Here is a 27108-nt window from a genome sequence, read left to right on the forward strand (position 1 = left end):
TCTGCCAGTGCTCACTCTCTCTCTCTCTTTCTCTCTGACAAATAAATAAATAAAATCTTATTTTTTTTTTGCCAACTAAGTGCATTAGAAAAAGAAAGCCTACTGTTTACTATAGCCATCATTTCTCACTAGAAAAGTAAGAAGGACATACTCTCAAGATTGAAAGACAATCTTTTGAAATTTAATAAATCTAGCTTTATGAAAAGCTTGCCACATTGTGTATGGATGTTTTTTGTTTGTTTTTTTATTTTTTGTTTTTGAGAGGAGGGGACACCCAGTAAGATTTTTTCCCTGACCCTCCATAGGCAAGATTTTTTCTTTTCTTTCTTTTCTTTCTTAAGACAAGCATATTTTGAAAGTCCATTAGGGCTGCCACCCTGGAGCCCCTGGGGGCCCGAGTTTGGGATGTTTTCCATAATGTTTCCTGAGCTTGCAGGATGCTGCAACACTTAGAAATAGTGCCAGACCAAGTGACTGGAGAGATGCTTGCGTTCCCGAGTTTGGAACTCATTGTCATTCTATGCATACTCCCCTGGCTCCTCCCCAAGCCTCTATCCAGCTTCCTATAGAGTCTTACTGCCTTCCCAACCAGTTTCTTTTCTTTTTTTAAGATTTTATTTATTTGACAGACAAAGATCACAAGCAGGCAGAGAGGCAGGCAGAGAGAGAGAGAGGGAGGAAGCTCCTTGCTGAGCAGAGCCAAAGGCAGAGGCTTAACCCACTGAGGGGTTAAGCACCCCTGCACCACTTCCCATCCAGTTTCTTATTCTGGACAAGTTTCCTTCAGTTTCCTTAAAACTCAAGGTGGGTAAGAGGTATAGGCCCAATGTGTGGAAGCCCTCATCTGAGTTCTGAGTGGTTAGTTGTCTGGTCAGGCCACCATTCTCTCACTCTTGCCTCATAGTGTCCAAGTGACCTTACACAATTGCTAGGCAGAACCTCCATCCCCTCCTCCCTTCTTCCATCATCATGCTTCTTCCTTTGGCCTAGAGCCTCAACTTCTGCAGTCCAACTCTCTATTAGCCAGCAGAGGCCTGTGACGTGAAGAAAAAAATCAATTTGGCCAGCTTCTGGGTGGTTCTGCCCAGGGTCTGCAGCAGGAGTCTGACCTGAGGGGAGGAAGGACAAAGAATCTCTAAGGCTTGGCTTTTTCTTTTCTTTTCTCTTCTTTCTTTCTTTCTTTTTTTTTTTTTTTTTTTTTTTTTTTGCTAGGGAAGAGGGAGAAGCAAAATAAGCCCTGAGAAAGGGGCTGGGGTGTTGGGACTCTGTCCAATGGTAATTTGGACAGGAAACACACTTACCTAGGCGCTGAAACCTGTCTGAAACCTAAACCTAAATGCAGATGTCTGCCCTACTGATTCTCTCTCAAAGCCCCTGTGGCCTTCCCCATCCCCACCATTACTCCCCTTCACTGTTTTCTGACTCCCTTTCTCTTGCAAAATCTCCTGCCCACCTGCATCTGCAGCCCCGACCCATCAGGCAAAATGAGAATTTTATCTGTGTCTGAATTCTGATAGCCCAGAATCCGAGTTTGCCTTCCTTCACATTGGGGACCTGGTGTGTATACTGGGGAGATGGTGCACCTTTGGACCTAAAAGGGGAAGGGAATTATAGCCTTTCCCCTGACACTGCTGGCAGCCGCCCTTGAAAGTTGAGTGGGTTGGGAATCTGTGTGAGGGGGTTGGGGATGGGGAATGAGAAGTGTGCTCTCAATTTGGAGAGGATGGTGACAGGGGCGGGGCGGGGGTGGGGGAGGAGGGTGTCCCGGAATAAAAGGGGTGGAAGCGCTGTCGGCTCTCTTCCCTACCCAGGCGACTGGCCCACCTCAGCCCGCTTACCCCTTCCAGAGGGGTGGAGTCCGAGGGAGGGGCAGGCCGTGGAGGTGGGAGGTGGGATGCGAAGAGGGACTTGGGTGGGGAAGGGGTGAGGGCGAGGTTAGCTAGGAGCGTCAGGGGTGGGGGAGGAGGCGAGAGGAACGGAAAGGTGCCCCAGCGGGTGGAAGCCGAGCGGGAGGCCCCCCGCGAAGGAAGCCCCGCCCGACCCGCGGCCGCCGCCCCGCCCAGGCCCGCAGCGCGGCGCTGCAGCGCGAGGGGCGGAGAGGCAGAGCACGGAGAGAGGACCAGACGCCCAGGTCGCCCGCATCCCCGTGCCGCAGGAGCGAGCAAGCGCGTCCCGGCCCCGCTCTCCAGCCCTCGCCCGGGCGCCCCACCTGCTTTCTCGGCTCCAGAGACCGAGCACCTGTCCTCCGCCTCGGCCCCGGCTGAGCACCCCTCCTCCGGAGCGCACACCCGCCCCTGCAGCACGAGAAGTGCCCAGCCCGTCGCCGGCGACCACCATGGCGGAGACCAACAACGAGTGTAGCATCAAGGTGCTCTGCCGATTTCGGCCCCTGAACCAGGCCGAGATTCTGCGGGGAGACAAGTTCATCCCCATTTTCCAAGGGGACGACAGCGTCGTTATTGGGGTGAGTGTCGCCCCGGGAGGGAATTTCGGGGAGGGATCGGAAAGATGAATCTTCCCCGCCCCCGCCGTGTCTTCGCCCCTGGCTGTCACTCTGCGCCCCCTCCCCGCCGCTCAGCCTCCAACCTCCCCGCCGCAGCCCCTCCTCTCCCCTGCATCAGGATGGCTGGGTGTGGCCTGGCCTGGCAGGCGGCCAAGTCTCCGCAGAGTGGGAGGGGGCTACTTCCTCGCAGTCAACGGACCAAACTCCCCTTTGCTGCTCGCTGCAGCGTCCCCACCCCTTAGAGCCAGTCCCGTGTTTTTCTGATGTTTTCCCTCTCCCCTAGGGAAAGCGCATCTTCCCTTTGTTATTGGCTCAGATCTCTACCCCGACCTCTCAGGACGGGAGGGGGTAGACTAGTGGATCGGCTAGATGGGAGGTGGGCAGTCCAGGGTCTCTGCGGGAGGAGGTATGAATGAGAGTGGGCTCTAAGACCAAGCCCTCCATCAACCCCTGAAGTAGTCACAGCCTAGACTTGGGCTGAGGGCACAGGTCTGATGAAGGGTTTTCTGGGAAAGAAATGCATTGATGCCACACCCAGTCTGGGAAGGGGGCTCTGGGGTCCTAAGGAAATGTCTGCCTTTCCCTCCCAGGTACAGTAGGAAGAGGCTTCAGACACCCCAGTTTCCCCTGATAAATAAAAATAACCAAATCCTGAGGTTTTAATAGGTACTTGCTTATTCATCCTTCCTTTTGATGATCTAGTAAAAAGTATCAAGCTGCTTCTACCTCATCATGATAGCTCTACCCACGAGGAGATCTTATTAAGAAGGGGAACTAGTATTTACTGTGTGTTTATTACTGGACATGTATTATTTAATCTCAAAACAACACTCTCTGAAGTAGGTATTAATATTTCCATTTTACAGATGAGGAAATTGAGGCCCAAAGAAGTTGAATGACTTTCTCAAGGTCACCCTGTTAATTCATGGATCTGAACCTAAATCTCTAACTCCAAAGCTCATGGCTTTTCCTTTATATCACACTGCCTCTGCAGATTTCTCTTCTCGACCATTATCTGTGCCCAAAGGGAATTCTTCACCCAACCCTCCTTTTCCAGTTTGGTAGGGATTGTTAGGCTATAGGGTGAAAGGACCTGAGGTTGAGTCCTATAGGGCTTGAGGGGTGCTGGCCAGGAAACTGTAGCCAATTTGAGAAGGGAGCAGCACATATGATGGTTGTCCTCAAGGTCAGGGGCACTGTTTATATATCTTTGGTCCATAGTGCTTGACATAAGGCATGCTTATTAAACGAATGAAGGAAAGATGAGGAGGGAGCATGGGCCTCCGAATCAATGAGAATGGGACTTTGTGTAAACATGCCTTAAGAAGAGCCTGCTTACATGTCCCATCCCCAAGGGCCCCAGTCTGTCACTGTGCTGAGCTCTCACCCACTGAACTCAAATGGGTGCTTCTGCCTTCTGTGGGTGCTTACATATGTGCATGTTCGCCACATCTAGAGGATCCCTGTCTCTTTTGGCCTCAAGGACCTTAGACCTTACACCCTGGTCAGTGTCACCTGGCTAAAATAATCGGTCCTGGGGGCTCCTCTCCAAGTAGTCTGGACAGCAAGCATTAGCTGTGAGAATTGGAGCTTGAGGTTCCCCTGAGACACGAAGGCTGAGAAACAGGAGGGAGATGGTCATAGGGGAGCACATCCACAAAAGGCTTCTACTTTGAAGCCTAGTTTCCTTGGTTTAGTTCTTTCAGGTAAGTCTGAACAAACTCCTTTAGGTTCTCAGGCCATCCTGGTGTGATGGGCATGGGGGATGGGGTGATGTTGGGAGAAGGAGTGGTGGTATTGATCTGTCCAGTTGGTGAAACAGGAAAGACACCATAGAAGGGGGAGAGGGAGAGAGGGAGAGAGAGGCCCAGGTCCCCCTGCCAGTTCAGATTCTATCTTAGTTCCACAGCTGGTCCTTCCTTGCCTGTCTTGCCTGATATTTGCGGGGCTGCACCTTTGTCTCTCTGTGTATCTTCCTTTGCCCCAGCCCTTCCTATCAATCTCTCCAGCTGAGAGAGATGCTTGTGGGGGGCCATTTTGTCTCAGGCAGTGTCCTTGGAACTTGCCTTCCCAGCCTGACTGTTCATTGCTCATTTGGAAAGAGGAGGGCTCTAGGAGAAGGGATTTGGAGGCAACCCTTGAGGGTACCGTAAAGGGAAGGAAATCTCCTACCCCTTCTCCTCTTTCCTCCTCCCGTTCCCTTTGGGACCCAGCATCTGAGGAATTAATGGAGAAAGCTGCTTCAGGAAGGTGAGGGAAGAGGGAAGGGGCAGACAATAGTCTCTCCAAACCTAGCCCCTGCTCCTTTCTCTGGTGGCTCTCCTCTCTGCCTCTGCAGCACTGCGGCTACCCCAGGGCTTCAGAGTCTCAGATGTTCCTGGGCTTTTTCTGCCTGGCAGAGGGTAGGAGAATAAGCTGGAAAGACAGCTCTTTCAACCTCATCCCTCCCCAACTCCTCTGACTTCTCCCAGGAATCTGGGGGATGGGGTTTAGCCAAAGTTAATGGCCTGAGTCATAGTGGAGGGGTGTCTGGGTCACTGTCTGTGTGCTGTGTACCTTGTTTTGCTCTTATGTCACTTAGAATCCAGAGTGACTTTTTCACTGTATGCATTTAAGTGTCTCTCGGCCTTGGTCTTGTGGGCAGAGTGCCCAGGTGCCTGCTGTCTGGGTTGCTACTTCTATACCAGACATGGGAGGGATGACAGTGAGGGAAGACCCATACATTCTCTCCCCCTTTCCCAGTTCCTCTCCTTCATTCATTCAAGTGTCCACTATTCTTCCTCCCTCAGATCTCCTAATGGGTTAGCAGGTTCTTGAGCAGGTAAAAATCCAGGCCTGTCAAATACCTCATTAGGAAAAGCTAGGTTGGGACCTGCAGGATTACTGGACCAGAGTCAATATTGTGTGGGGTGGTGCAGGATTCCTTTGAAAACTGAAGAGGGGGAGCAGGTCTCCCTTTAGCTTTGGGGGAGTCTCATAAAGGAAAACAGAGAGTATATACCATGGCCAGTGTCTCTCTAGCATTACCATGGCAACAATCCCCAGGGGTGTCACCATGGAAATCAGGCCTGGTGCTCAGAAGTTCAGCCTCTACCAAGTGCTTTGCTGAGGGTTGAAAAGGTTGGTCATCTTGGGACCCTGGTCTTTGGCCTTCCCATTAGCTTTAGTCAGCTAGCATAATGGAAAACTACCGAAAGGTGCTGGGAAGCACAAAAGGACAAGGGAACAACAAGGAGGCTTGGGGTGGGTTCAGGGAGACTGGAGCCCTGGGCTGCAGGACACTGAAAGGGAACTCTCTGGAGAAGGCTATGAGGAGGGCTTAGATTGCGGTGGGTGGAAGGGGGAGTGGATCTCAGGGGAAGTTCCTCAAAGGTGGTGTGTCTCCCTTAGTGTTTCTAATGAAACTGGTCTTCCAGTCTCTGACGTTGGCATGGTGGGGAGGGGGTTCCTGGGAGAGAATGGGTGGGAGAACTGCAGGCTTCTGAAGATGGGGTTGAGGTTGAAAAAAGGGAGTGATGGAGGGCTCCAGTTCTGTCAGAAAACATTTGGAGAAATGTCCAAATGGGGGTGGGGGTCATGTGGAAAAAGCCATGAGAAGGATTTGACACCATGTTCAGTGTTCAGGCACTTCAGTCCTTGGATTACTGTGGCACTGTGGATCTGGATTCAGATTGCTTGGGTTTGAGACTGTGTGCTACCATTTCTCAGGTGTGTGTCTGTGGGCAAGCTACCTTACCTCTCTGAACCTCAGTCTCCACAGGTATAAAATGGTATAACAATAGTACCTTCTAGAATTGCTGTGAACATTAACTGAGATAATGCATGTAAATTGCTTAGCACAGTGACAGGTGCGTAATAAACTCCTGGTAAGAGTTAGATGTTATTATTATTTCTAATATATGCTGTCTCTCCATAAGCTAGCCTTTGACACACTGGGAAGGAGTTAACCTTTCCCCTTCTTACTGGTTGTTTCATCCAAACACCCAGGGTTCTAATATCTTCTTACTCTCTTCCTCCATCAATGTCTGTGTTTTTGACAAATATTTATGAAGGACATCCTGTGGGCCAAGGACGTGCTTGATGTTGGAGATTTACAGGGAATCCCTGCCTTCAAGAAACTCTTGGTCTACTTGGTGATACAGACTATAGAGTGGTCTGGGCAGAGGCCCAGGAGGGGCATCAGAAACAGCTTAAAAAAAAAAAAGTGGCTTTTGTAATCTATACACACACAGATTCTAGTAGGAAATCTCCCACAACATCTGACAGTCCAACTCAAAGTAGTTGTGTGTCATGAGAAATAAATAAATAATGGTGATATTTCCCATGTGAGCAGTCTAGAGGCAGAAAAAGTAGAAAACCACTGGTCTAGTTACTCTCATCAAAAGATCTGATGAACAGGGATGCCTGGGTGGCTCAGTTGGTTAAGCGGCTGCCTTCGGCTCAGGTCATGATCCCAGTGTCCTGGGATCGAGTCCCGCATCGGGCTCCTTGCTCGGCAGGGAGCCTGCTTCTCCCTCTGCCTCTGCCTGCCTCTCTGTCTGCCTGTGCTCACTCGCTCGCTCTCCCTCTATGCCTGACAAATAAATAAATAAAATCTTTAAAAAAAAAAAAAAGATCTGATGAACAAATTCATCTTGAGTATAATCAATGGAAAATTAAAAAGAAATTCACAATTTAACAGAAATAAAAATAAAAAGATGAAATAACAAACTAGATAGAGCTGGAATTTAAGGACCTAGTCAAGAGTCAGGAAGTGGTAGCAGGACTTTCCAGAACCTCTGAAATTATCATCTGTGTCTGTAGCTTTCCATGGTCACGAGTTTACAAAGTTAACCCATTTTTAGTTCTTGGGTATCTTTTATCCTCACAGTACTGAGAACACCCTTTTACTCTCTCTGGTCTCTTCTTTCTCCCCAGTCTAGGCTGAGTTCCTCAGGCCAGAATTGCCTTCAGCACTTGGATAGCGCCCTCCATCTTAATGCCTCCTGAGGCTTCTCTGGAATCCTACCGCTGGGAATGTTTGTGAGAGAGAGAGGAGGAGAAAGACCAAGGGAAAGGCAGAGAAGGAGTTGGTGCCCATGTTCCCAGAAGGGAAGAAGGGAGGGGCAAAGTTGGCTTGAGAGTTATATTTAGTCCCCTTTGGCTGCATTCCTGGCTTCAAGAAGCATAGATAGACATCACTGGTGGAGAAGAGGCGGGAGTCATTGGGCTGAGATAGACGTGTTTTGTTTGTTTCTGTTTCTTGGCCACTGGATAGAGGCAACACTGAGTTAGATTACAATTCAAGAATCAAGTTTCAACAAAAAATAAATTAATCAAATTTAAAAAGAAAGGTATTACCACTGAGGAGGACAGGTATCAATACCACTTTAAAGCTCTTTTCTTCTAACACTGTGTGATTTTATTCTATGTAAGAAAGATATTGTTTTTTATAATGCAGTATAATGATGAACCGTTCAGATAACAAAGATGAAAAATTCACAAAAGCCCTATGAATACCTCATAAACTCACTCAAACCTTTAAAAAAAATCAAGGTAGATTTTAATTTTTATTTATCTTTATTATTTTTATTTTTTTAAAAGATTTTATTTGTTTGACAGACAGAGATCACAGGTAGGCAGAGAGGCAGGCAGAGAGAGGGGGGGAAGTAGCTCCCTGCTGAGGAGAGAGCCCTATGTGGGCTCGATCCCAGGACCCTGGGATCATGACTTGAGCTGAAGACAAGAGGCTTAACCCACTGAGCCACCCAGGCACCCCTCAAAGTAGATTTAAAAAAAAATACTATTAAACATATCCTGATAACAATACTAGTATGTTTTAACTGTTGACAAAATTAGAAACAAAGAGAAACTAAAAATCACTCAAATTGCTACCACCCCAAGAAAAACACTGTTAACAATTTAATATATTTGTTTCCACTGAGTTTTTGTTGCATATATATATATATATATAAATTTTAATAAAAGTATATAATGAACTATATATTGTTTTGTAGGTTAGCTCTCTCACTAATATAATACCATTACTATTTACCATTACTAAATATTATGTAATTTTATGTATTTTAAAAAATGTTTAATTTTTGCATGTCTTAACATGCACATGTGACAAAATTCAAATTATATATAGAAATGTATACGATGAGTAGTAAGCCTCTTCCCTACTTTTCTTTTGTAACCATCCAGTTCCCCTTTCAGAAGGCAGCCATTTCACCAGTTTCTTATGGGTCTTTCTAAAAGCATACCATATATTTATAAGCAATTACATATATATGTTCATATATTAATTTTTTTTTTCAATTTACTTTAAGCAATCTCTATACCTAATGTGGGGTTTGAACTCATAATCTCCAGTTCAAGAGTCACATGCTCTTCTCACTGAGCCAGCCAGATGCCTGGCATATACTCTCTTTTTTTTTTAAGAAGAATGGTGGCATAGTGTACATACTGTTCTGTACCTTGCTTTTTTTTTTTTTTTTTTAAACTTAACATTGAGTCTAGGAGAGTCTTCCTTATCAGCACATGAAGATATATCTCATTCTATTTAACAACTGTATAGTTTGTTGTAGGGATATGACATAATTTATTTACCCAGGTCCCTATTGATGGACTTTTAGGATTATCCTAATAAGTTGCTATTACAAACAATTGAATGACCTTGTGTGTGTGTGTGTGTGTGTGTATTGCATATGTCTGTAAGATACATTTTTAGAAGTTAAGGTCTTAAAGTATATGCATTTAAAAATTTAAGAACTGGTTCCAAACTGCCTCTCATGGAGTTGCCCCGTGTTTGTATATGCCCTCTCCAATGCAATGCATTGTCAAAATATTTTATTTTGCCCACTTTGATAGATTAAAATGGTATTTCATAGTTTTTTTTTAAAGATTTTATTTGTTTATTTGACAGAGAGCACAAGTAGAGAGTTAGGCAGAGAGAGAAGGGGAAGGAGGCTCCCCGCCGAGCAGAGAGCCCGATGCGGGGCTCGATCCCAGGACACTGAGATCATGACCGGAGCCGAAGGCAGTGGCTTAATCCACTGAGCCACCCAGGTGCCCCGGTATTTCATAGTTTTAGTATGCATTTCTCTTATTAATAATGAGGTTGTGCATCAACCAGCCATTTTTAAGTGCCATTATAACATCATTTTATGATGTTCTATTTTATGAGAGCACTGAGGTATACTTCACCTACATTGAGTGCACAAATCTTATGCAAACAATTTGATGAATTTTATAACATATTTCGACGCCTGTGTAACCACTACCCAGATAGAAATTTGGAGTATTTTCATCACCCCTGAAAGCTCCCTTTTGCCTCCACCTCTCAATATGACTCCAGGCATCCACCATTTTGAGTTCTGTCACTAGCTAAATTTTGTCCTTTCTTGAATTTCATACAAAGGGGATAATATAGTATGTGCTGTCTTGTGTTTGAGTTCTTTTACTATCACACTTTTGAGATTTATTGATGTTCTATTATGACATCATTTAAAAAAAATATTTTATTTATTTGACAGAGAGAAAACACAACTAGGCAGAGAGGTAGGCAGAGAGAGAGGGGGAAGCAGGCTCCCTGCAGAGTAGAGAGCCCGATGTGGGGGTCGATCCCAAAACCCTGGGATCATGACCTGAGCCAAAGGCAGAGGCTTTAACCCACTGAGCCACCCAGGCTCCCCATGACATCATTTTATTTTATTTTATCTTATTTTATTTCTTTAAGTAGGCCCCATACCTACTTGGAGCCCAATGAGGGGCTTGATCTCATAATCCTGAGATTGAGACTTGAGCTGAAATCAGGAGTCAGACATGTAACTGACTGAGCCACCTAGGTGCCTCTATTATGACATAATTTTAAATAGCAATAAAGAATAAAAATATACACATGCCATTATTTAATCAATTCCTTATGTTAATCTGTCCTCTAAATATTATTCCTTTCAGTTGTTTTCAATTTATTATAAGACAGTGTGATAATAAACATTCTTGTAACTAAATATTTGCTACAAATATTTTCATGGTATAAATTCTTAGAAGTAGAACATCTGAATCAACAGATATGTGCAATTCACGACTTTTGATTATGTATTATGAATTGCTCCCATAAAAGTTGTATGAATTTACTCTCCTAGTAGAAAAGGATGAAGGTGCTTATTTCAAGGAAATTATACTTTCTTGAATGCTCATCTACATCGGGTATTCCAATTAAGTTTGTGTTTTTCAGTTTGATAAATGACGAACAACATTACTGTTTTAGCTTGAATTTGTGTTTATTTTTCTGTTGTTAGTACCTAGCTCTTGTCAACTTTTTTTCTGTTGAGGTTTATCTTTTTTGTTACTAATTTATGAAAGTTCTTTATATGCTAAGAATGAAAAACTTAAAATTTTTAAAAACTTAAAATTTTCTTATTTAAAAATTACACATTTTCATTTCTGAAGTGTTTTGTGTGTGTGTGGTTTTTTTGTTTGTTTGTTTGTTTTTGTTTTTTTAGTTTATTTATTTAAGTAATCTCTGCACCCAGTGTGGGGCTTAAACTCACAACCCGGAGATCAAGAGTTACATGTTCTTCCAACCAAACCAGTCAGGTGCCCTTAATTTCAGAAAAGTCTTCAATCTAAAAAAAAGAAGAGAAACTCCTAAAATTCCACTGTCCAAGTATAACTACCATTAACATGTTTCTTTTTTTTGCTAAAGGTTTTATTTATTTGAGAGAGAGAGACAAAGAGAGCTTGAGCAGAGGGAGGGGCAGAGGATGAGGGAGAGGGGACAAGCAGACTCCTTGCTGAGCACAGAACCTGACACAGGAGGCTTGAGGTGGCGCTTGATCTTAGGACCCTGAGATCATGACCTGAGCTGAAGTCAGACAATTAACCAACTGAGGTACCCAGATACCCCTTACCTTGTTTTTCTAAGCAAGGTGTACATATGTACATATACATTTTTTTGTAGAAATGGAATCATCTTTTACCTACTTTTTGTACTTGTTTTTTTTTTAAGTTTTATTTATTTATTTATTTGACAGACAGAGATCACAAGTAGGCAGAGAGGCAGGCACAGAGAGAGGAGGAAACAGGCTCCCCGCTGAGCAGAGAGCCTGATGCGGAGCTCCATCCCAGGATCCTGAGACCATGACTTGAGCCGAAGGCAGAGGCTTTAACCCACTAAGCCATCCAGGCGTCCCTTTGTGCTTGTTTTTTTTTTTTTTTTTGATTTTTTATTTATTTATTTATTTGATAGACAGAGAGAGATCAAGTAGACAGAGAGGCAGGCAGAGAAAGAGGGGGAAGCAGGCTCCCCACTGAGCAGAGAGCCCGATGTGGGGCTCGATCCCAGGACTCTGAGATCATGACCCGAGCTGAAGGCAGAGGCTTATTTATTTGATAGACAGAGAGAGATCAAGTAGACAGAGAGGCAGGCAGAGAAAGAGGGGGAAGCAGGCTCCCCACTGAGCAGAGAGCCCGATGTGGGGCTCGATCCCAGGACTCTGAGATCATGACCCGAGCTGAAGGCAGAGGCTTAAACCACTGAGCCACCCAGGCGCCCTTTGTGCTTGTTTTTTATACTGCATACTATTTTATGTATTTATTTTTTGCATACTATTTTTATTAACAGTATTTTGTATATACCTTGTCATGTGATTACATATTTTTCTATAACATCATCTATAATATTTTACTATTTTAATTTAAAGGCAATATATTATCATTGTAAAACATTTAAAGATCACAGAAAAAATGTTGCAAGCCTGTTATTCTGCCCTTCTGTGATAATCACCATTAGCAGGTCTGCAGAAAGTCTTCCATGTCTTTTTTTTTTAAGGCTATTCTGTCCATGTGCTTTAAAAAATATATATAATCACATTACATACACTGTTTTTATTTTTTTACTCACTTGAGCTTGAACATGTCAATATATGTAAACCAACCTCACTCATTTTAAGGGGAATAGAATATGGAGGTATCATAACAAACATCTTGTTGATGGATGTTTGAATTGTTTCTAGTTTTACTTTAATACAATGTGCTACACTGAACATCCTTCTACATAAATATTTAAGTGCTTAAGTAAGTGTTGTAAAATGAATTCCTAACACTGGAATCCCTGATATAGAGTACAAACAGTATGGACATTTAAATATTTAATAGAATTGTCCTCCAGAGGGGCTTGATCAGTTTACAGTACTCCCTTCATTGTAGACAGCATCTTCACAACCTATTTCTCTTTGAGGATTCTGGTTTGGGGGCTTCAAACGCTTTCACCAAAGAGAGATCAGGTAAATATTTCAGGTAGATTTTCCCCCCCCATATGCCAGACTTTTCAAATCTTTTAAATATTAAAAGATATATTTATTAATTTTCCCTCATGCAAAGAAGAAAAAAGAAACAAAATAATATACTACTGTCCCACTCTCTGTGACATTAAGAAGTAAAAACTTTTAAAAATAAAACACTTGTACATGGTTTGAAGATATAAACAATCCTGGGGCACCGACTGGCTCAGTCAGAGGAGCATGCAAGTCTTGATTTCAGGGTTGTGAGGTTGAGCCCCACACTGGGTGTAGAGATTACTAATAAAATTAAATAAGAGTTTTTAAAAAAGATTTTATGTATTTATTTGAGAGAGAGAGAGATCACAAGTAGGCAGAGAGGCAGGCAGAGGTGGGGGAAGCAGGCTTCCCACTGAGAAGAGAACCTGATATGGGGTTCGATTCCAGGATCCTGAGATCATGACCTAAGCTGAAGGCAGAGGTCTAACCCACTGAGCCAACCAGGTGCCCCCGAAATTTAAAAAATTAAAAAATATATATATATATATGTAATCCAGGATACAAAATGAGAAAATAAAAGACTTGCCTCTCCTCAGAGTAACCACTGTTAACATTTTTGTCTAGAAAATTCATCTAGAAAAAAAATTCTATGTATAGATGGAATATTGTGAATAGTCCTAGAGCCGCTGTCTCTGGTTCTGGCCATTAAAAGTTTTATGACTTTCCTTAGTTAGTTAAAACATGTCTCCCAAACTCTGGTGACCATCACCTTAGAGTTTTACATTTCAGCTGGATAAAGATGGGCTCTGTAGTAAAACAATTTGACAACTAAGTCAGTAGGTTCTTTATACTGAAAGACAGGAAAACACCACTGAGAAATTCGTCGCTTGTGATGGAGAACAAGCATAGTCCCATTTAATCTTTTTTTTTTTTAAGATTTTATTTATTTATTTGACAGAGAGAGATCACAAGTAGGCAGAGAGGAAGGCAGAGAAAGAGAGAGGAGGAAGCAGGCTCCCTGCTGAGCAAAGAACCCGATTGATCCCAGGACCCTGGGATCATTACCTGAGCTGAAGGCAGAGGCTTAACCCACTGAGCCACCCAGGTGCTCTCCCATTTAATCTTACCAGAGATTTTCTCTTTAGTATCCTTAGAGAGTGAATACATTTTTTGGCTCCCCAGGTTGTAAATATTCTGTATCTGTAACATGGTATCAGCATTCATGATTGTAACATACCACGTAAATGAAACAAAGTACTTGTCGGTCTGTGATTTGTTTCAGTTTCTCTTTATTTGAAGTTGGTTCCTTAAAAGGAAACCCACAATTCTGATTTCATATATTTCTTTCACAGAGAGAGAACTTGTGCTAATGTTTGTACAACAGCTCAGCAGCTTGCTATGTGTGGATTTCATTTACGTAATAGGCAACACACTATACATATGTCCCTAACTTGGCGTCTGTCACTTAGTTGCAGCTTGAAGATCCTTCCTTATCAGGACATATGGATCTGGATCTATTGAGGATGATATTTTTAAACCTAGAGGTAGATTTTTAATGTGTTTAAAGATTTTATTTATTTATTTGTCAGAAACAGAGACCAAGAGCTGTGGGGTGGGAGGGGGGTGGCAGGCAGAGGGAGAAGCAGGCTCCCCACTGAGCAAGGAACCGGATGTGGGGCTTGATCCCAGGACGCTGGGATCCTGATCTGAGCCGAAGGCTGACACTTAACCGACGGAGCCACCCAGGCATCCCTAGATTTTTAATGTTAATGAATTGTTTTTCACTCTCCATGGCCTGTGGACCTACTGTCTTTACCTGTTAGGTTTCCCAGGGAGGGGCCTGGAGTGGTGGAGTGCTAAATCATTACACCAAGACTGAGATCCCCTCACACAGTCTCATGCTGTGACACTTTTCAATGGCACTCTCTAGCACATGGGAACAGCTCCTGCTGTCAGCACTAACTTTTGCTCCTCTTTCTCTAGTCCGGGTCATCCCCCCAAACCACCCGTGGATACAGATGGCTGAAAAACAGGGACCTTCTCAGGCTAATGGAAGGGAGCCGTGGTATTTCTTCTCCCTCACATCCTGACTGCCTATGTCTGCCATGTTTTATTCCCATTCTAGGGGAAGCCATATGTCTTTGACCGTGTGTTCCCCCCAAACACGACTCAGGAGCAAGTTTATCATGCATGTGCCATGCAGATTGTCAAAGGTAACATGTATTATCTTTGTAAGATATATTTTTGGAATGTATGTTTTCAGGTTTGCCATTCCTTACCCCACTTCTTTCCACCAGTGCTCTTTCTCTGCTGTCTCTTCCAGATGTCCTTGCTGGCTACAATGGCACCATTTTTGCTTATGGACAGACATCCTCAGGGAAAACACATACCATGGAGGTGAGGGTTCTGACTTCCATGAGGGGTGAGGAGCTGGGAGTGTTAATGGGAGGCCCAGGAATCTCGGTAGGGCAAGACCTAGGAATCAAGCTTGCTTGGTCTGGAGGATGAGTGGAGGGGCAGGATGATAGTGGAAGTGTAGTGAAATCCCCCCAGCCTGCTGCAGTTTTCCGTCCTTTCCACTACTCTAGTTTTCTTCTTTTGATTTGGAAAAGCAGCTGCCATAAAAGTCCAGAGGGCCACTCAGGTCTGTCATTGTTCGAGTTAAAGGTAGACATGGCAGTGACTGCCTCCTACCTCAAGATGGTCTTCTTACCCACTCTGACCTCTGGGTTCACCTGCATACTTCTTGAGTTGTCTCATTCTTTCGGACTCTCAGCCTCATTCTGGAATACCCTTCCTCCCCAGGGAAAGCTTCATGACCCCCAGCTGATGGGAATCATTCCTCGAATTGCCCGAGACATCTTCAACCACATCTACTCCATGGATGAGAACCTTGAGTTCCACATCAAGGTGATCACGGCATGACAGCTGGGCATCCTCAAATGGGGCCTGGGAGGGGAAGAACTAGTTCGAACCCGCTGAGTACCTGGGCAGCCCAACTTACTTTCTGCTCTGGTTACTTCAGTTCTTCTCTGCTAAGATATTCTCATCTGCTCTTTCTCCCCTCCACCTACCATTTGAGCAGGTCATAGTCACGTGAGATCCCTGGGTCAGATTTAAGATAGGCCTCTTCACTTTCTCCCTGACCAGGTTTCTTACTTTGAGATTTACCTGGACAAAATTCGCGACCTTCTGGATGGTGAGTGGTGTTTAACCCAACTGGGCAGGTGGGGGTGTGAGGAGGGCCAGGAAAAGAAAGATCACATTGCTTTTGTGCAGAGGACACACACACACACACACACTCATACCCATGTCCCTTCCCTCCATTCCCCAAAGTTTCCAAAAGTGAAAAGGGTCAGAAGATGAGTGTGGACAACCAGGCCTATATAGAAATGGCCTGAGACCAGCTGGAACCTTGAGGCTAGAATCCTGGAAGAGAAGAAACTAAGCTTTCAGTGTGTGCAGGGAATTAAAACTTCACGGGGAAGTCTTTCTCCTTTATTTTTATTTCTATTTTTTAGCATTTATATATATATTTTTATATATATATATATTTATTTATTTATTTATCTGAGAGAGCAAGCAAGTGTGAGTGGTGGCGGGAGTGGGGGAGGAGCAGAGGGAGAGGGACAAGCAGACTTCTCACTGATCACAGAGAGCCCGACGCAGGGCTCAATCTCATGACTGTGAGATCATGACCTGAGCCAAAATTAAGAGATGGACTCTTAACCGACTGAGCCACCCAGACACCCCCTCATTTTTTCACCTAGAAGAAACTACTGTCTCAGCAGGCTGCAGGGTACAGGGTTGGGGGAAGGACTGCGGGCCTTGCTTACCCTGCATTGTCTTGATTCAGTGACCAAGACAAATCTGTCTGTGCATGAGGACAAGAATCGGGTGCCATTTGTCAAGGTGAGAGTGGGGATGGGGCATCTGGGCGGGGGTCACTGTCCTGAGAGTGGGGGCATGGCAGGAGTGTAGACCAGAGACCCGGAAGTTGGAAGGCAGATGTCTTAGAGAAGTGAGATGTGCCAAGTGCTAGGGAAAGTCTGAGGGTTTGGAAAAGACAGTTTTGAAAGGTCGTCTGGTCAGCATGCAGGTAATACAATCTGCAGATCAACATTCGTGGGTCACTGTCCATTTGCCTCCTGCAGGGTTGTACCGAACGCTTTGTGTCCAGTCCCGAGGAGATTTTAGATGTGATTGATGAGGGGAAATCAAATCGTCATGTGGCTGTCACCAGTGAGTGGGGATCTACGGGGCTCTTGAGTCTGGGAGTTTGCTACTCCTCTGCGTCCTCTGGGGCTGAGGGACTGGAAGGGAGCAAGGACGGACTGTGTCCTCCAGAAGAAGGGGCCCCTCTTGGATGTGCCACCCAGCTGCCTGGGAGGTGCAGTGGCAGGGCTGGTCCTAGCAGGTGCCCTCTGTCTCTGGGTGGGCCAGCGGTCAGGTGAGACTGGGGGCTTCGGGCTTCAGCTCCACAGGTATCGGTACAAGGACTGCCTCTGCCTTGGCCCTGCAGACATGAACGAGCACAGCTCTCGGAGCCACAGCATCTTCCTCATCAACATCAAGCAGGAGAACATGGAGACGGAGCAGAAGCTCAGTGGGAAGCTGTATCTTGTGGACCTGGCGGGGAGTGAGAAGGTTGGGGACCTGGCGGTGGGGTGGGCAGGGGAGGAGGTCTGGGGACTTGGTTTCATCAAAATAACTTTTTCTTTAGGATATAATTCACATACCATAAAGTTTCACCATTTTGAAATATATAGCTCCATGGGTTTTAGGATTCTTGGAAGGTTGTGCACCCATCACCACTAATTCTAGAGCATTTTCATCACCTGTTAGCAGTCATTCCCTATTCCCCTCTCCCCTAGCCCCTGGCAATCACTAATCTACTTTTTGTTTCTGTGGATTTGCCTTTTCTGGACATTTCCTATAAATGGGGTAGTACAATACGTGGGTGGGAAGGGGTGGCTTTGGCAAGAGGGTTAGGGTAATAGAGGAAGGGCCTTGTCTGTTCTCTTCCCCTGTCCCCTCCCGTCCTTGGACTGAATCCTCCTGAGTGGAGAAGAGGCCGTGAGAGCCCTCTCTTCCCCTGCAGCTCTCGTGACATGCTCCTTCCTTAATGCTCTGGTAGGTCAGCAAGACCGGAGCAGAGGGGGCTGTGCTTGATGAGGCAAAGAACATCAACAAGTCACTGTCAGCCCTTGGGAACGTGATCTCTGCGCTGGCTGAAGGCACGGTGAGTGTCCCTTAGGCCTTGTCCCATCTTCTTCTACTGCTGCCATCTCATCATGCTTGATCCATGGGGTGTGCAATCCCTTGTCAGCATCACTGTCCTTTCTGATTTCCTTGTTGAATATTTTTCTGATTCATGGTCTCCCTCCTCCCCCAGAAAAGCTATGTCCCGTATCGCGACAGCAAAATGACACGAATTCTCCAGGACTCTCTGGGAGGAAACTGCCGGACGACTATGTTCATCTGCTGCTCACCGTCCAGCTACAATGACGCAGAGACCAAGTCCACCCTGATGTTCGGGCAGCGGTCAGTGGCAGGGTCCCCACTCCTGAACCAGCCCCTGTTGCTCTCTCACCCCTCCGTGTCACACCAGCCTTCATGGAGGTCTCAGCTCCTTGTTCTCCTCCCCCAGGGCAAAGACCATTAAGAACACTGCCTCGGTGAATCTGGAGCTGACTGCTGAGCAGTGGAAGAAGAAATATGAGAAGGAGAAGGAGAAGACAAAGGCTCAGAAGGAGACAATTGCCAAGCTAGAGGCTGAGCTCAGCCGGTGGCGCAATGGTTAGAGAGGGTTCGAGCTGGTGTGAGAGGCGGCAGGAGGAGGAGGCTGAGGGGACCAGAGGGGCCCTGTCTGGTGTGGGGCTTCAGGGCGGGCCAACCTCCAAGGAGGGTTGCATCTCTGGAGGGGTGCAGTCCAGCGGTGATGAGGGAAGGGGAGAGGGGGCTGATGGCAGCCCTTATCCCACCACCCCCCAGAAAAGGTTGGCGGTGCATGCACTTGGCAACAGAGATGGAGACCTGCCCGGAGGTCTCAGTGTTGAGGATGGAGGCAGGAAGGAGTCCTGAAGGATCTTCTCCCATCCCTGTTCTTGTTCTGCCCCTTGGCCAGGAGAGAATGTGCCTGAGACGGAGCGCCTGGCTGGGGACGATGCGGCCCTGGGAACTGAGCTCTGTGAGGAGACGCCTGTGAATGACAACTCTTCCATTGTGGTGCGCATCGCCCCTGAGGAGCGGCAGAAATATGAGGAGGAGATCCGCCGCCTCTATAAGCAGCTTGATGACAAGGTGAGGATGCCCAGGGCACAGGGGGCAGCCAGTGGCATGAGAAGTGAGGGATGAAGGAACTCACTTGTACTACCTCTTTTTTTAAATTTTTTAAGAGGGACATATGCTTGTTATTGAACATGTGGAATGTCGCCCTGAGTAACATTTAGAACTATTGAATCACTGCATCGTTCACCTTAAACTAATATAACACTGTGTGTTAACTATCCCAGAATTAAAATTGAACTTAATAAAAATTATATTAAGAAATTTAGAAGATGATTAAAAATATACAGAAGAAAATTTAAGTCCTCCATCATCCCACCATTCAGAGATAGTACCTTTAGCATTCTGCTTTTCTCCACACAGAGAGCATGAATTGAGATACACTGTATATGTAATTTTGCATCTGATTCCTTCATTCCACATCGTATAAGGAACAATTTCCCACTTTGTTACCGATTCCTTACAGAAGTATTTTATTTTAAATGGCTACCTAACCGTCCATTTATCGAAATGCATCGAACTGTTAATTACAGGGCTTCTAGTCTTCTCTGTTTTTAGTAACGTGTTTTTGCTTTTGAGTGATTTGATTAATGTGGAGCACTAAAGTGGGATTTCTTTTTTTTTTTTTTTTTTAAAGATTTTATTTATTTATCAGAGAGAGAGGGAGAGAGCGAGCACAGGCAGACAGAATGGCAGGCAGAGGCAGAGGGAGAAGCAGGCTCCCTGCAGAGCAAGGAGCCGGATGTGGGACTCGATCCCAGGATGCTGGGATCATGACCTGAGCCGAAGGCAGCTGCTTAACCAACTGAGCCACCCAGGCATCCCAAAATCTTTTTTTTTTTTTAAAGATTTTATTTATTTATTTGACAGAGAGAGATCACAAGTAGGCAGAGAGGCAGGCAGAGAGAGAGGAAGGGAAGCAGGCTCCCTGCTGAGCAGAGAGCCCGATGCAGGACTCGATCCCAGCACCCTGAGATCATGACCTGAGCCGAAGGCAGCGGCCCAACCCACTGAGCCACCCAGGAGCCCAAAGTGGGATTTCTAGGTTAGAGGATATGCGCTTTAACCTAAAGGCTCTTGCGGTGTATTGTCAAGGTTATACCACCTTCTAGGGAGAAAGGAATTTGAAAGTGAGGACAGGAATGAGGCAAGAGACTGAGGGAAAAACTTCTTTTTAGGATATGGGGTTTCTAACTCAAAGCCTGAACTGTCTGGAGCTTTGTCAGGATCCTTCCTCTGCCCACACCCCCGTAAGTCCTGACTAGACAGAGCAGATTCCCTTCACCCGACCATTCCCCCTTGCCTCCAACAGGATGATGAGATCAACCAGCAGAGTCAGCTCATAGAGAAGCTTAAGCAGCAGATGCTGGACCAGGAAGAGGTAATGGGAAGGAGGACCAGACATGAGAGGAGGGCAGTGTGTTCCCTAAAAGGCATAAAAGACCTTTTACAACCAGATGGAAGAAGAACTTGGTCACCCCCCAACCCCAAACTTTCCAAGTCTCAGGACTTAACTGGGACTGTGTGTAAAACACAGGTTTGGGAGTTTGGGTGTTTCTTCCTTCTGTGATGCCTACAGCCCTCTTGCTCTCACTTTGACCCTTGCCCCTCTCCTTGAGCTCTGCCTTCCAGGCTTAGGGGGCAGAGAAGCCCCGTCTGGGGCAGTGCTCTTGGCTTCCCCTGACCAGGGGGCCAGTCACTGGTGGCAGACCCCCTCACGTGCCTTGCCTCTTGCTCCCAGCTGCTGGTGTCCACTCGGGGAGACAATGAGAAGGTCCAGCGGGAGCTGAGCCACCTGCAGTCGGAGAATGATGCTGCTAAGGAGGAGGTGAAGGAGGTGCTGCAGGCCCTGGAGGAGCTGGCCGTGAACTATGACCAGAAGTCCCAGGAGGTGGAGGAGAAGAGCCAGCAGAACCAGCTGCTGGTGGATGAGCTGTCTCAGAAGGTGGTGAGTGGTTGACTGGGGTCCAGGCGCCCCCGGCCTCCAGACACCACCAGGGACCTCTGTATATGGGGGGCACATCACACTCATGCCTTTGCCCCACTGTGCAGTGTGCAAGGGGACCCTCTCCCGCCTTGTCACCACCCTTCGCCCTCCTGACCCCTATCTCTTCCAGACCCTTTGGCAGGGCCTGTGTTCTCTCTGTAGCCATCTTCGGGGTCACATCTGAGACAGAGGCTCCGCCTGGGCTAGGGAGGGGAGTGGGAAGATGGCCATGGGGTGACGTGAGGGGCTGTCCCCAGGCCACCATGCTGGCTCTGGAGTCTGAGTTGCAGCGGCTACAAGAGGTCAGTGGACACCAGCGGAAACGAATTGCAGAGGTGCTGAACGGGCTGATGAAGGACCTGAGTGAGTTCAGTGTCATCGTCGGCAACGGGGAGATTAAGCTGGTGAGTGGGACTGGAGGCAGCAGTCTTGTTCTGGTCATTCTTGCCCTGGGCACTGGTGGAAGAGGCAGCGGGGCACCAGGCCCTCAGGGATACTGAGGAAGGTGGGCCAAAGAGCCAGGAAACACGCCTTTAAATTAGACCCGGGAAAACATGTAGACTTTTGCATAGACTCTGCGTAAATACACCTTCTAGAGGGTGCTGAATAAAGAGGCCACGGAGGGGCGCCTGGGTGACTCAGTCGTTAAGTGTCTGCCTTCAGCTCAGGTCACGATCCCAGGATACTGGGATCGAGCCCCACATCAGGCTCCCTGCTTTATGGGAAGCCTGCTTCTTCCTCTCCGACTCCCCCTGCTTGTGTTCCCTCTTTCACTGTATCTGTCAAATAAATGAAATCTTTAAAAAATAATTTAAAAAATTAAAAAAGAGGCCCTGGAGATGGGCATATGATAACGGGTGTTAGGGGTGAGGCCCAGAGCTGGGAATGAGATATGCAAGTCCATGGCCGTGCCCATCGAGCAGATCAGTGCGACTCCAAATCACTTTGCTCTATAAGATGGAAGAGGGCGACTGTCAGAGCTGGATCTTTAAGTGCAGGGAGAAGGATTTAGTATGAAATGTCAGGTGATAGCCTCTGAAAGTTGTTTGGAAAATACGGGTGCCACCCAAGTCTCCATGTGGGAGGGCGTATGCGGGGATGGGCCGGATCCCTGGGAATGGGAAAAGGCTTCCCTGCAGCCCAGAAGCACCTCTTCCTGCCCTCTCCCACCCTGTAGCCAGTGGAGATCAGCGGAGCCATCGAGGAGGAGTTCACAGTGGCCCGACTCTACATCAGCAAAATCAAGTCGGAAGTCAAGTCAGTGGTCAAGCGCTGCCGGCAGCTGGAGAACCTGCAGGTCGAATGTCACCGCAAGATGGAGGTGACTGGGCGGGAACTCTCATCCTGCCAGCTCCTCATCTCCCAGGTGAGCACCGGGCACTGAGAGCCTTTGCATGCTATGGGAAGGAGTACGGCTCTGCAGCTATGTCACCCTTCATGTCAAGGGCCTAGGGTCAGCCAATGTTTAGAACAGAAGCACCTGGGCTAGCCGGAGAGGGGCCGGGCAGGGGAAGGGAAGGTTCAGAGGGGGTACCACCCTCTGAGCTGATGGGGTCTCAAGGAAGGGGCTTTAAAGAAATGGCCCATGGCCCACTGTCTACAGGCCGGTGCAGCATAAGGGGGGGCCCTGGGAGAAGAGCTGCAGAGGTCAGTGTTGCCCAGCTGTGTCCTTGACTCCATCCCTCTTCTTCCCCACCCCAACCCTCCCCCCACTAGCACGAGGCCAAGATCCGCTCACTTACAGAATATATGCAGAGTGTGGAGCTAAAGAAGCGGCACCTGGAAGAGTCCTATGACTCCCTGAGCGATGAGCTGGCCAAGCTCCAGGCCCAGGGTGAGGCCTTCTTCAACCTCTAAACCACGCATCCTGGGACCTGAGATCCCAGAGCGGGGCAGGGAGGAAAAGGCATGAACACCAAAATACACCTCCTAACAGCACGGTCATCCCACGCATGAGATTGAGACCATGGAAGCTTGGGCCCATAGCTTATTGTACACGAGCCATAAACCCTCCAGGGACCTCTTTCCCTGCCGTATCAAACTGCACTGTCCTAACCCAGCACATCCTCAGGGGCCCACACTGGGTCACTGTCCTCTGTCCTCCTGGAACTCTGGTCACAAAGTGGAGTTCTTTCCAGAGGAGGTGGGTGCTAAGTAAGCTGCTCTCCCGTCTTTCCCTCAGAAACTGTGCATGAAGTGGCCCTAAAGGACAAGGAGCCGGACACCCAGGATGCAGATGATGTGAAGGTGAGTGGGGAAGGGGCAGGGCACAGCTGGGGCCCTCTCCCATCTGGTGCCTGGGAGTCTGGCTTTGAGCGTGGGATGGGGGTCTTCGCAGAAGGCCCTGGAGGTGCAGCTGGAGAGTCACCGGGAGGCCCATCACCGGCAGCTGGCCCGGCTCCGGGACGAGATCAACGAGAAGCAGAAGACCATTGATGAGCTCAAAGAGTAAGAGTCCCCCCCTGGCCGGCTCTGGCCTCTAGGCTCCCTCTTGGCCCGGGGTCTGGCTTATTCATTTCCATGGGCCACTTCCCCCCACAACCATGCCACAACTTTGCAGCCGAACTCCAGGAGGCACAGCAGTGAGGACTAGTTCTTCTCCTTGAGCTCTTATGATTAGATAGCCCACGGCTCCTCACGCTGTTGTGGAAGCCAAGGCCTGCATCTCCTTCTGCTAATCTGAAGGTAGAAGCGTCCCTCAGTCCTAACCAGACCCACTTGTACCAGAAGGAAACGTTTCCAGGGCTGGTCTTCCCTTTTCCTCTCATTAATAACCTTTTTGTTCTCTCCCACACCTCCTTGCCCTCGGCAGCCTGAATCAGAAGCTGCAGTTAGAGCTAGAGAAGCTCCAGGCCGACTACGAGAAGCTGAAGAATGAAGAACACGAGAAGAGCAGCAAGCTCCAGGAGCTGACGTGAGTGTTGGCCCAGCCCACTACTCACACCTGCAGAGCCGGGTGCCATGCGTGTGGGAAACGGTGGCCCCCGGCCGGCAAATGCCTCGGAAGAATCATCAGATGGTGTGGGGAAGGACCCCCCCAAAAAAGACGTTCAGAGATTACCTCTATTGAATATTAGCTGCCCTGGCCTGGAAAGATGTGGGTGATGTTCTGCTAAGGGTGAAAAGCAGGCTGCAAAACAGTATGAATGGTACGATCCCATACAATTTTAGTGGGATATACCTGCATAGAAGTAAGAGTGCAGAAAGACAGACACCAGAATGTTAATGGTGGTTTGATCTGTACGTAGTCAAATTATGGGCTTTTTTTTTTTTTTAAAGATTTTTATTTATTTATTTGACAGACAGATCACAAGTAGGCAGAGAGGCAGGCAGAGAGAGAGGAGGAAGCAGGCTCCCTGCTGAGCAGAGAGCCCGATGCAGGGCTTGATCCCAGGACCCTGAGATCATGACCTGAGCCGAAGGCAGAGGCTTTAACCCACTGAGCCACCCAGGTGCCCCAAATTATGGGCTTTTTATGAAACTCATCATACTTTCTTTTTCTTTTCTAATTTCTGCACAGCAAACATGGGTAACTTGTATAATTAGTTACAACAGAGTCTGGATCAAGGGAGTGGAGAGGGAGGAGAGAGGGAGGACGGGAAGTCCTGAGGGACTCTTGTGTTTTCTTCTTGCCCCAGATTTCTGTATGAGCGACATGAACAGTCCAAGCAGGACCTCAAGGGTCTGGAGGAGACAGTTGTGAGTGGTTTCCCTCTGGGCCAAGTTAACAGGGTGAGGTGGGGGCTTCATTTCTTTCCCTGACTTCTCCATAACCCCTTTCCTTACACAGAGTCAGTCTGTGGCATAATCAGGACATATCCTTTCCTAAAGGATCAGTGACTCACCTGCCCAGATAGACTGATGGTTCCTATAATTTGGGAGCCAAGAGGCTAACCTGGGATTTGGCTATCCCCAATCTGTCATCATTCTTTCCAGGCCCGGGAACTCCAGACCCTCCACAACCTTCGCAAGCTGTTCGTTCAAGACGTCACGACTCGAGTCAAGAAAGTGAGTTCCATCCTTGGAAACTTCCCAGCCCCCATACTGTCCCCTGCCCACAGCTTTCTCCAACCCCTGTGGCTGCCAGTGGAGCTGGCTTGGATGGGTGTGGGTGAGACCTTTCTGACCTTGGGACAGCCACATCTCCGCCCCCCCCGCCCCGCCCCCGTCTTTCATCAGAGTGCAGAAATGGAGCCCGAGGACAGTGGGGGGATTCACTCCCAAAAGCAGAAGATTTCCTTTCTTGAGAACAACCTGGAACAGCTTACAAAGGTTCACAAACAGGTAAGAGTAGGGGACAGGGTGAAGAGAACTCTTGAGGCCAGGTGCCTGGGAGACCCAAATCCTTCAAGGTCCCTCAGATTTAGGAAAATGGACTTTTGCATGTTTTCCTTCCTTTTCCGTTTTACTTTTCCTGCTGATCCCTTCCTTACCATTTTGGTTCCACTTTTGCCCTGGTCTTTGTTCCATCCCTGTTCTCCCCTCTCAAAGCTACCAACCTGCCCCCGTTCAAAGGGAAAAATGCCCCAGGCCTCTGGATTTGGAGGGAGAGGTTGAAACTGGTAGATGTTTCAGAAGTATGGGCCTGTAACTACAGACGAGGGGTACTGGTCAGAGATGAGGAAAAAGCCAGGGAAGTGGGGCTTTCTCTCATAGAGAGAACTCCATCTGCCCAGGCCTGGGGCAGGCAGGCGGGGTAATTAATTTAAAAAGGTGTCCTCCAGATGGCACAACCAGCCCCTCACAGGGGCTGGTTGGAACCCATTGTATTAAGTTGCTGCCTCTCTGTCCCCCTCCTTGCTGCTGTGGCTCCTTAGGTGGCTGACTGGGTTTCAAAGGTATGGGGTGGGGAAGTGGAAGGGGCAGTGCAAAGGAGTCAGGACAGGAAATGTTTGGTGCGTACAGGGCAGGAATACCCTCGCCAGCACCAAATATCTGAGCCTTGAGGACAGGTGCCCCAATGTGTCAACCGGCTCTTCTAACTGACACATGAAATAAACCCTGATCTATACTTCATGCCCTTTCTTTCAATCCCACCTGGACATTTGATTTAGACTCATCTTCTCACTAACCTGGAGCTTAAATTTCTCAGCGCAATGCCCAGCATATTTAACAAATACTTGGTACTTTTTCTTTTTAAACATATATAATGGGAGGGGAAAAATCCCAGAACTGTGGCCCAGTGATAATCTGGAGGGTATATTTATTTTATTTGGGCCTGCATAGGGCTGCACTATTATCTTTCCCCCCTTGCTCATTATACATACAGCAGTATAACAATGTAACAACATTCCGGAAAAGTTGAAAGTTCAGGGAAGAAACATTTGCAATCTGTTCTGCCATCCTCTTCTCCTTTCTGTGTTCACTTTCCTTCCCTGTCCAAATGTGTGTCCTGTTGCTTGTTTTTCCCCAATATTTTTAGTGTGATAAATACACATAAAATTTGCCACCAGAATGATCTTTAAGTTCAGTGGTATTAAATGCATTCCTACTTTTGTGTGACTCCCCCACCGTCCTTCCCCACCCCTGTCGTCTTGTAAAACCGCACCTCTATACCCACTACGCAGTAACTCCCATTCCCCCTCCCTCCCAGCCCCTGGCAACCTCCATTCTTCTTTTGTTCTCTATGAGTCTGACTCCTCAAAGTACCTCCTATAAGTGGAAGCCTGCAAGGTTTGTCCTGGCCTATTGCACGTAGCATCACACCCTCCAGGCTTAGTTTCCTTTTTCCTCGCTGAAGCCACTGCTTCTCTCTGTGTGAAGTCACAAACACCAAAAACAACTCACCTCAATGATGGAGGACTCCTCACAATGTCCTACTTCAGCAGACACAAGACTAGATAGGGAAATGAGGGAGATGTAGAAACTTACACAGAATCTTAAATAGCCAGGCCTTGAGCCCTATTCCTAACTAAGCTGGACTCTTGTCACAGCAAACCATTGTTTATAATCTTTAAGTTGCCCAAAGTGGAAGGGGCACAGATTTATTTCCAAGCTCTGTCCTTTCTCCTGGGTTATGTGCTCTACCAGTTCACCTGGTATCTTTCAAAGCCGGCTCCCACAGG

The 27108-nt window shown here is 47.2% G+C and overlaps 1 protein-coding gene across 1 annotated transcript in view; it reads left to right on the top strand.

Annotated features, from left to right (window-relative positions):
• Positions 1-2008: 2008 nt before the first annotated feature.
• KIF5A (kinesin family member 5A) overlaps positions 2009-27108 on the top strand; it is a 31193-nt gene continuing 6093 nt past the window's right edge. The window contains exons 1-23 of the mRNA XM_032348777.1: positions 2009-2464; positions 14894-14981; positions 15092-15165; positions 15574-15678; positions 15919-15967; positions 16625-16680; positions 16923-17010; positions 17291-17415; positions 17906-18010; positions 18164-18312; positions 18419-18567; positions 18896-19071; positions 20369-20437; positions 20798-21004; positions 21301-21447; positions 22221-22409; positions 22760-22877; positions 23226-23290; positions 23382-23491; positions 23856-23957; positions 24682-24742; positions 24980-25051; positions 25223-25327. Coding sequence (XP_032204668.1) covers positions 2336-2464; positions 14894-14981; positions 15092-15165; positions 15574-15678; positions 15919-15967; positions 16625-16680; positions 16923-17010; positions 17291-17415; positions 17906-18010; positions 18164-18312; positions 18419-18567; positions 18896-19071; positions 20369-20437; positions 20798-21004; positions 21301-21447; positions 22221-22409; positions 22760-22877; positions 23226-23290; positions 23382-23491; positions 23856-23957; positions 24682-24742; positions 24980-25051; positions 25223-25327 — 2538 coding nt within the window. The 5' untranslated portion in view covers positions 2009-2335. The remainder of the gene's footprint in view (positions 2465-14893; positions 14982-15091; positions 15166-15573; positions 15679-15918; positions 15968-16624; positions 16681-16922; positions 17011-17290; positions 17416-17905; positions 18011-18163; positions 18313-18418; positions 18568-18895; positions 19072-20368; positions 20438-20797; positions 21005-21300; positions 21448-22220; positions 22410-22759; positions 22878-23225; positions 23291-23381; positions 23492-23855; positions 23958-24681; positions 24743-24979; positions 25052-25222; positions 25328-27108) is intronic.

The sequence above is a fragment of the Mustela erminea genome, chromosome 6 (assembly GCF_009829155.1).
Source record: "Mustela erminea isolate mMusErm1 chromosome 6, mMusErm1.Pri, whole genome shotgun sequence".
NCBI lineage: Eukaryota > Metazoa > Chordata > Mammalia > Carnivora > Mustelidae > Mustela > Mustela erminea.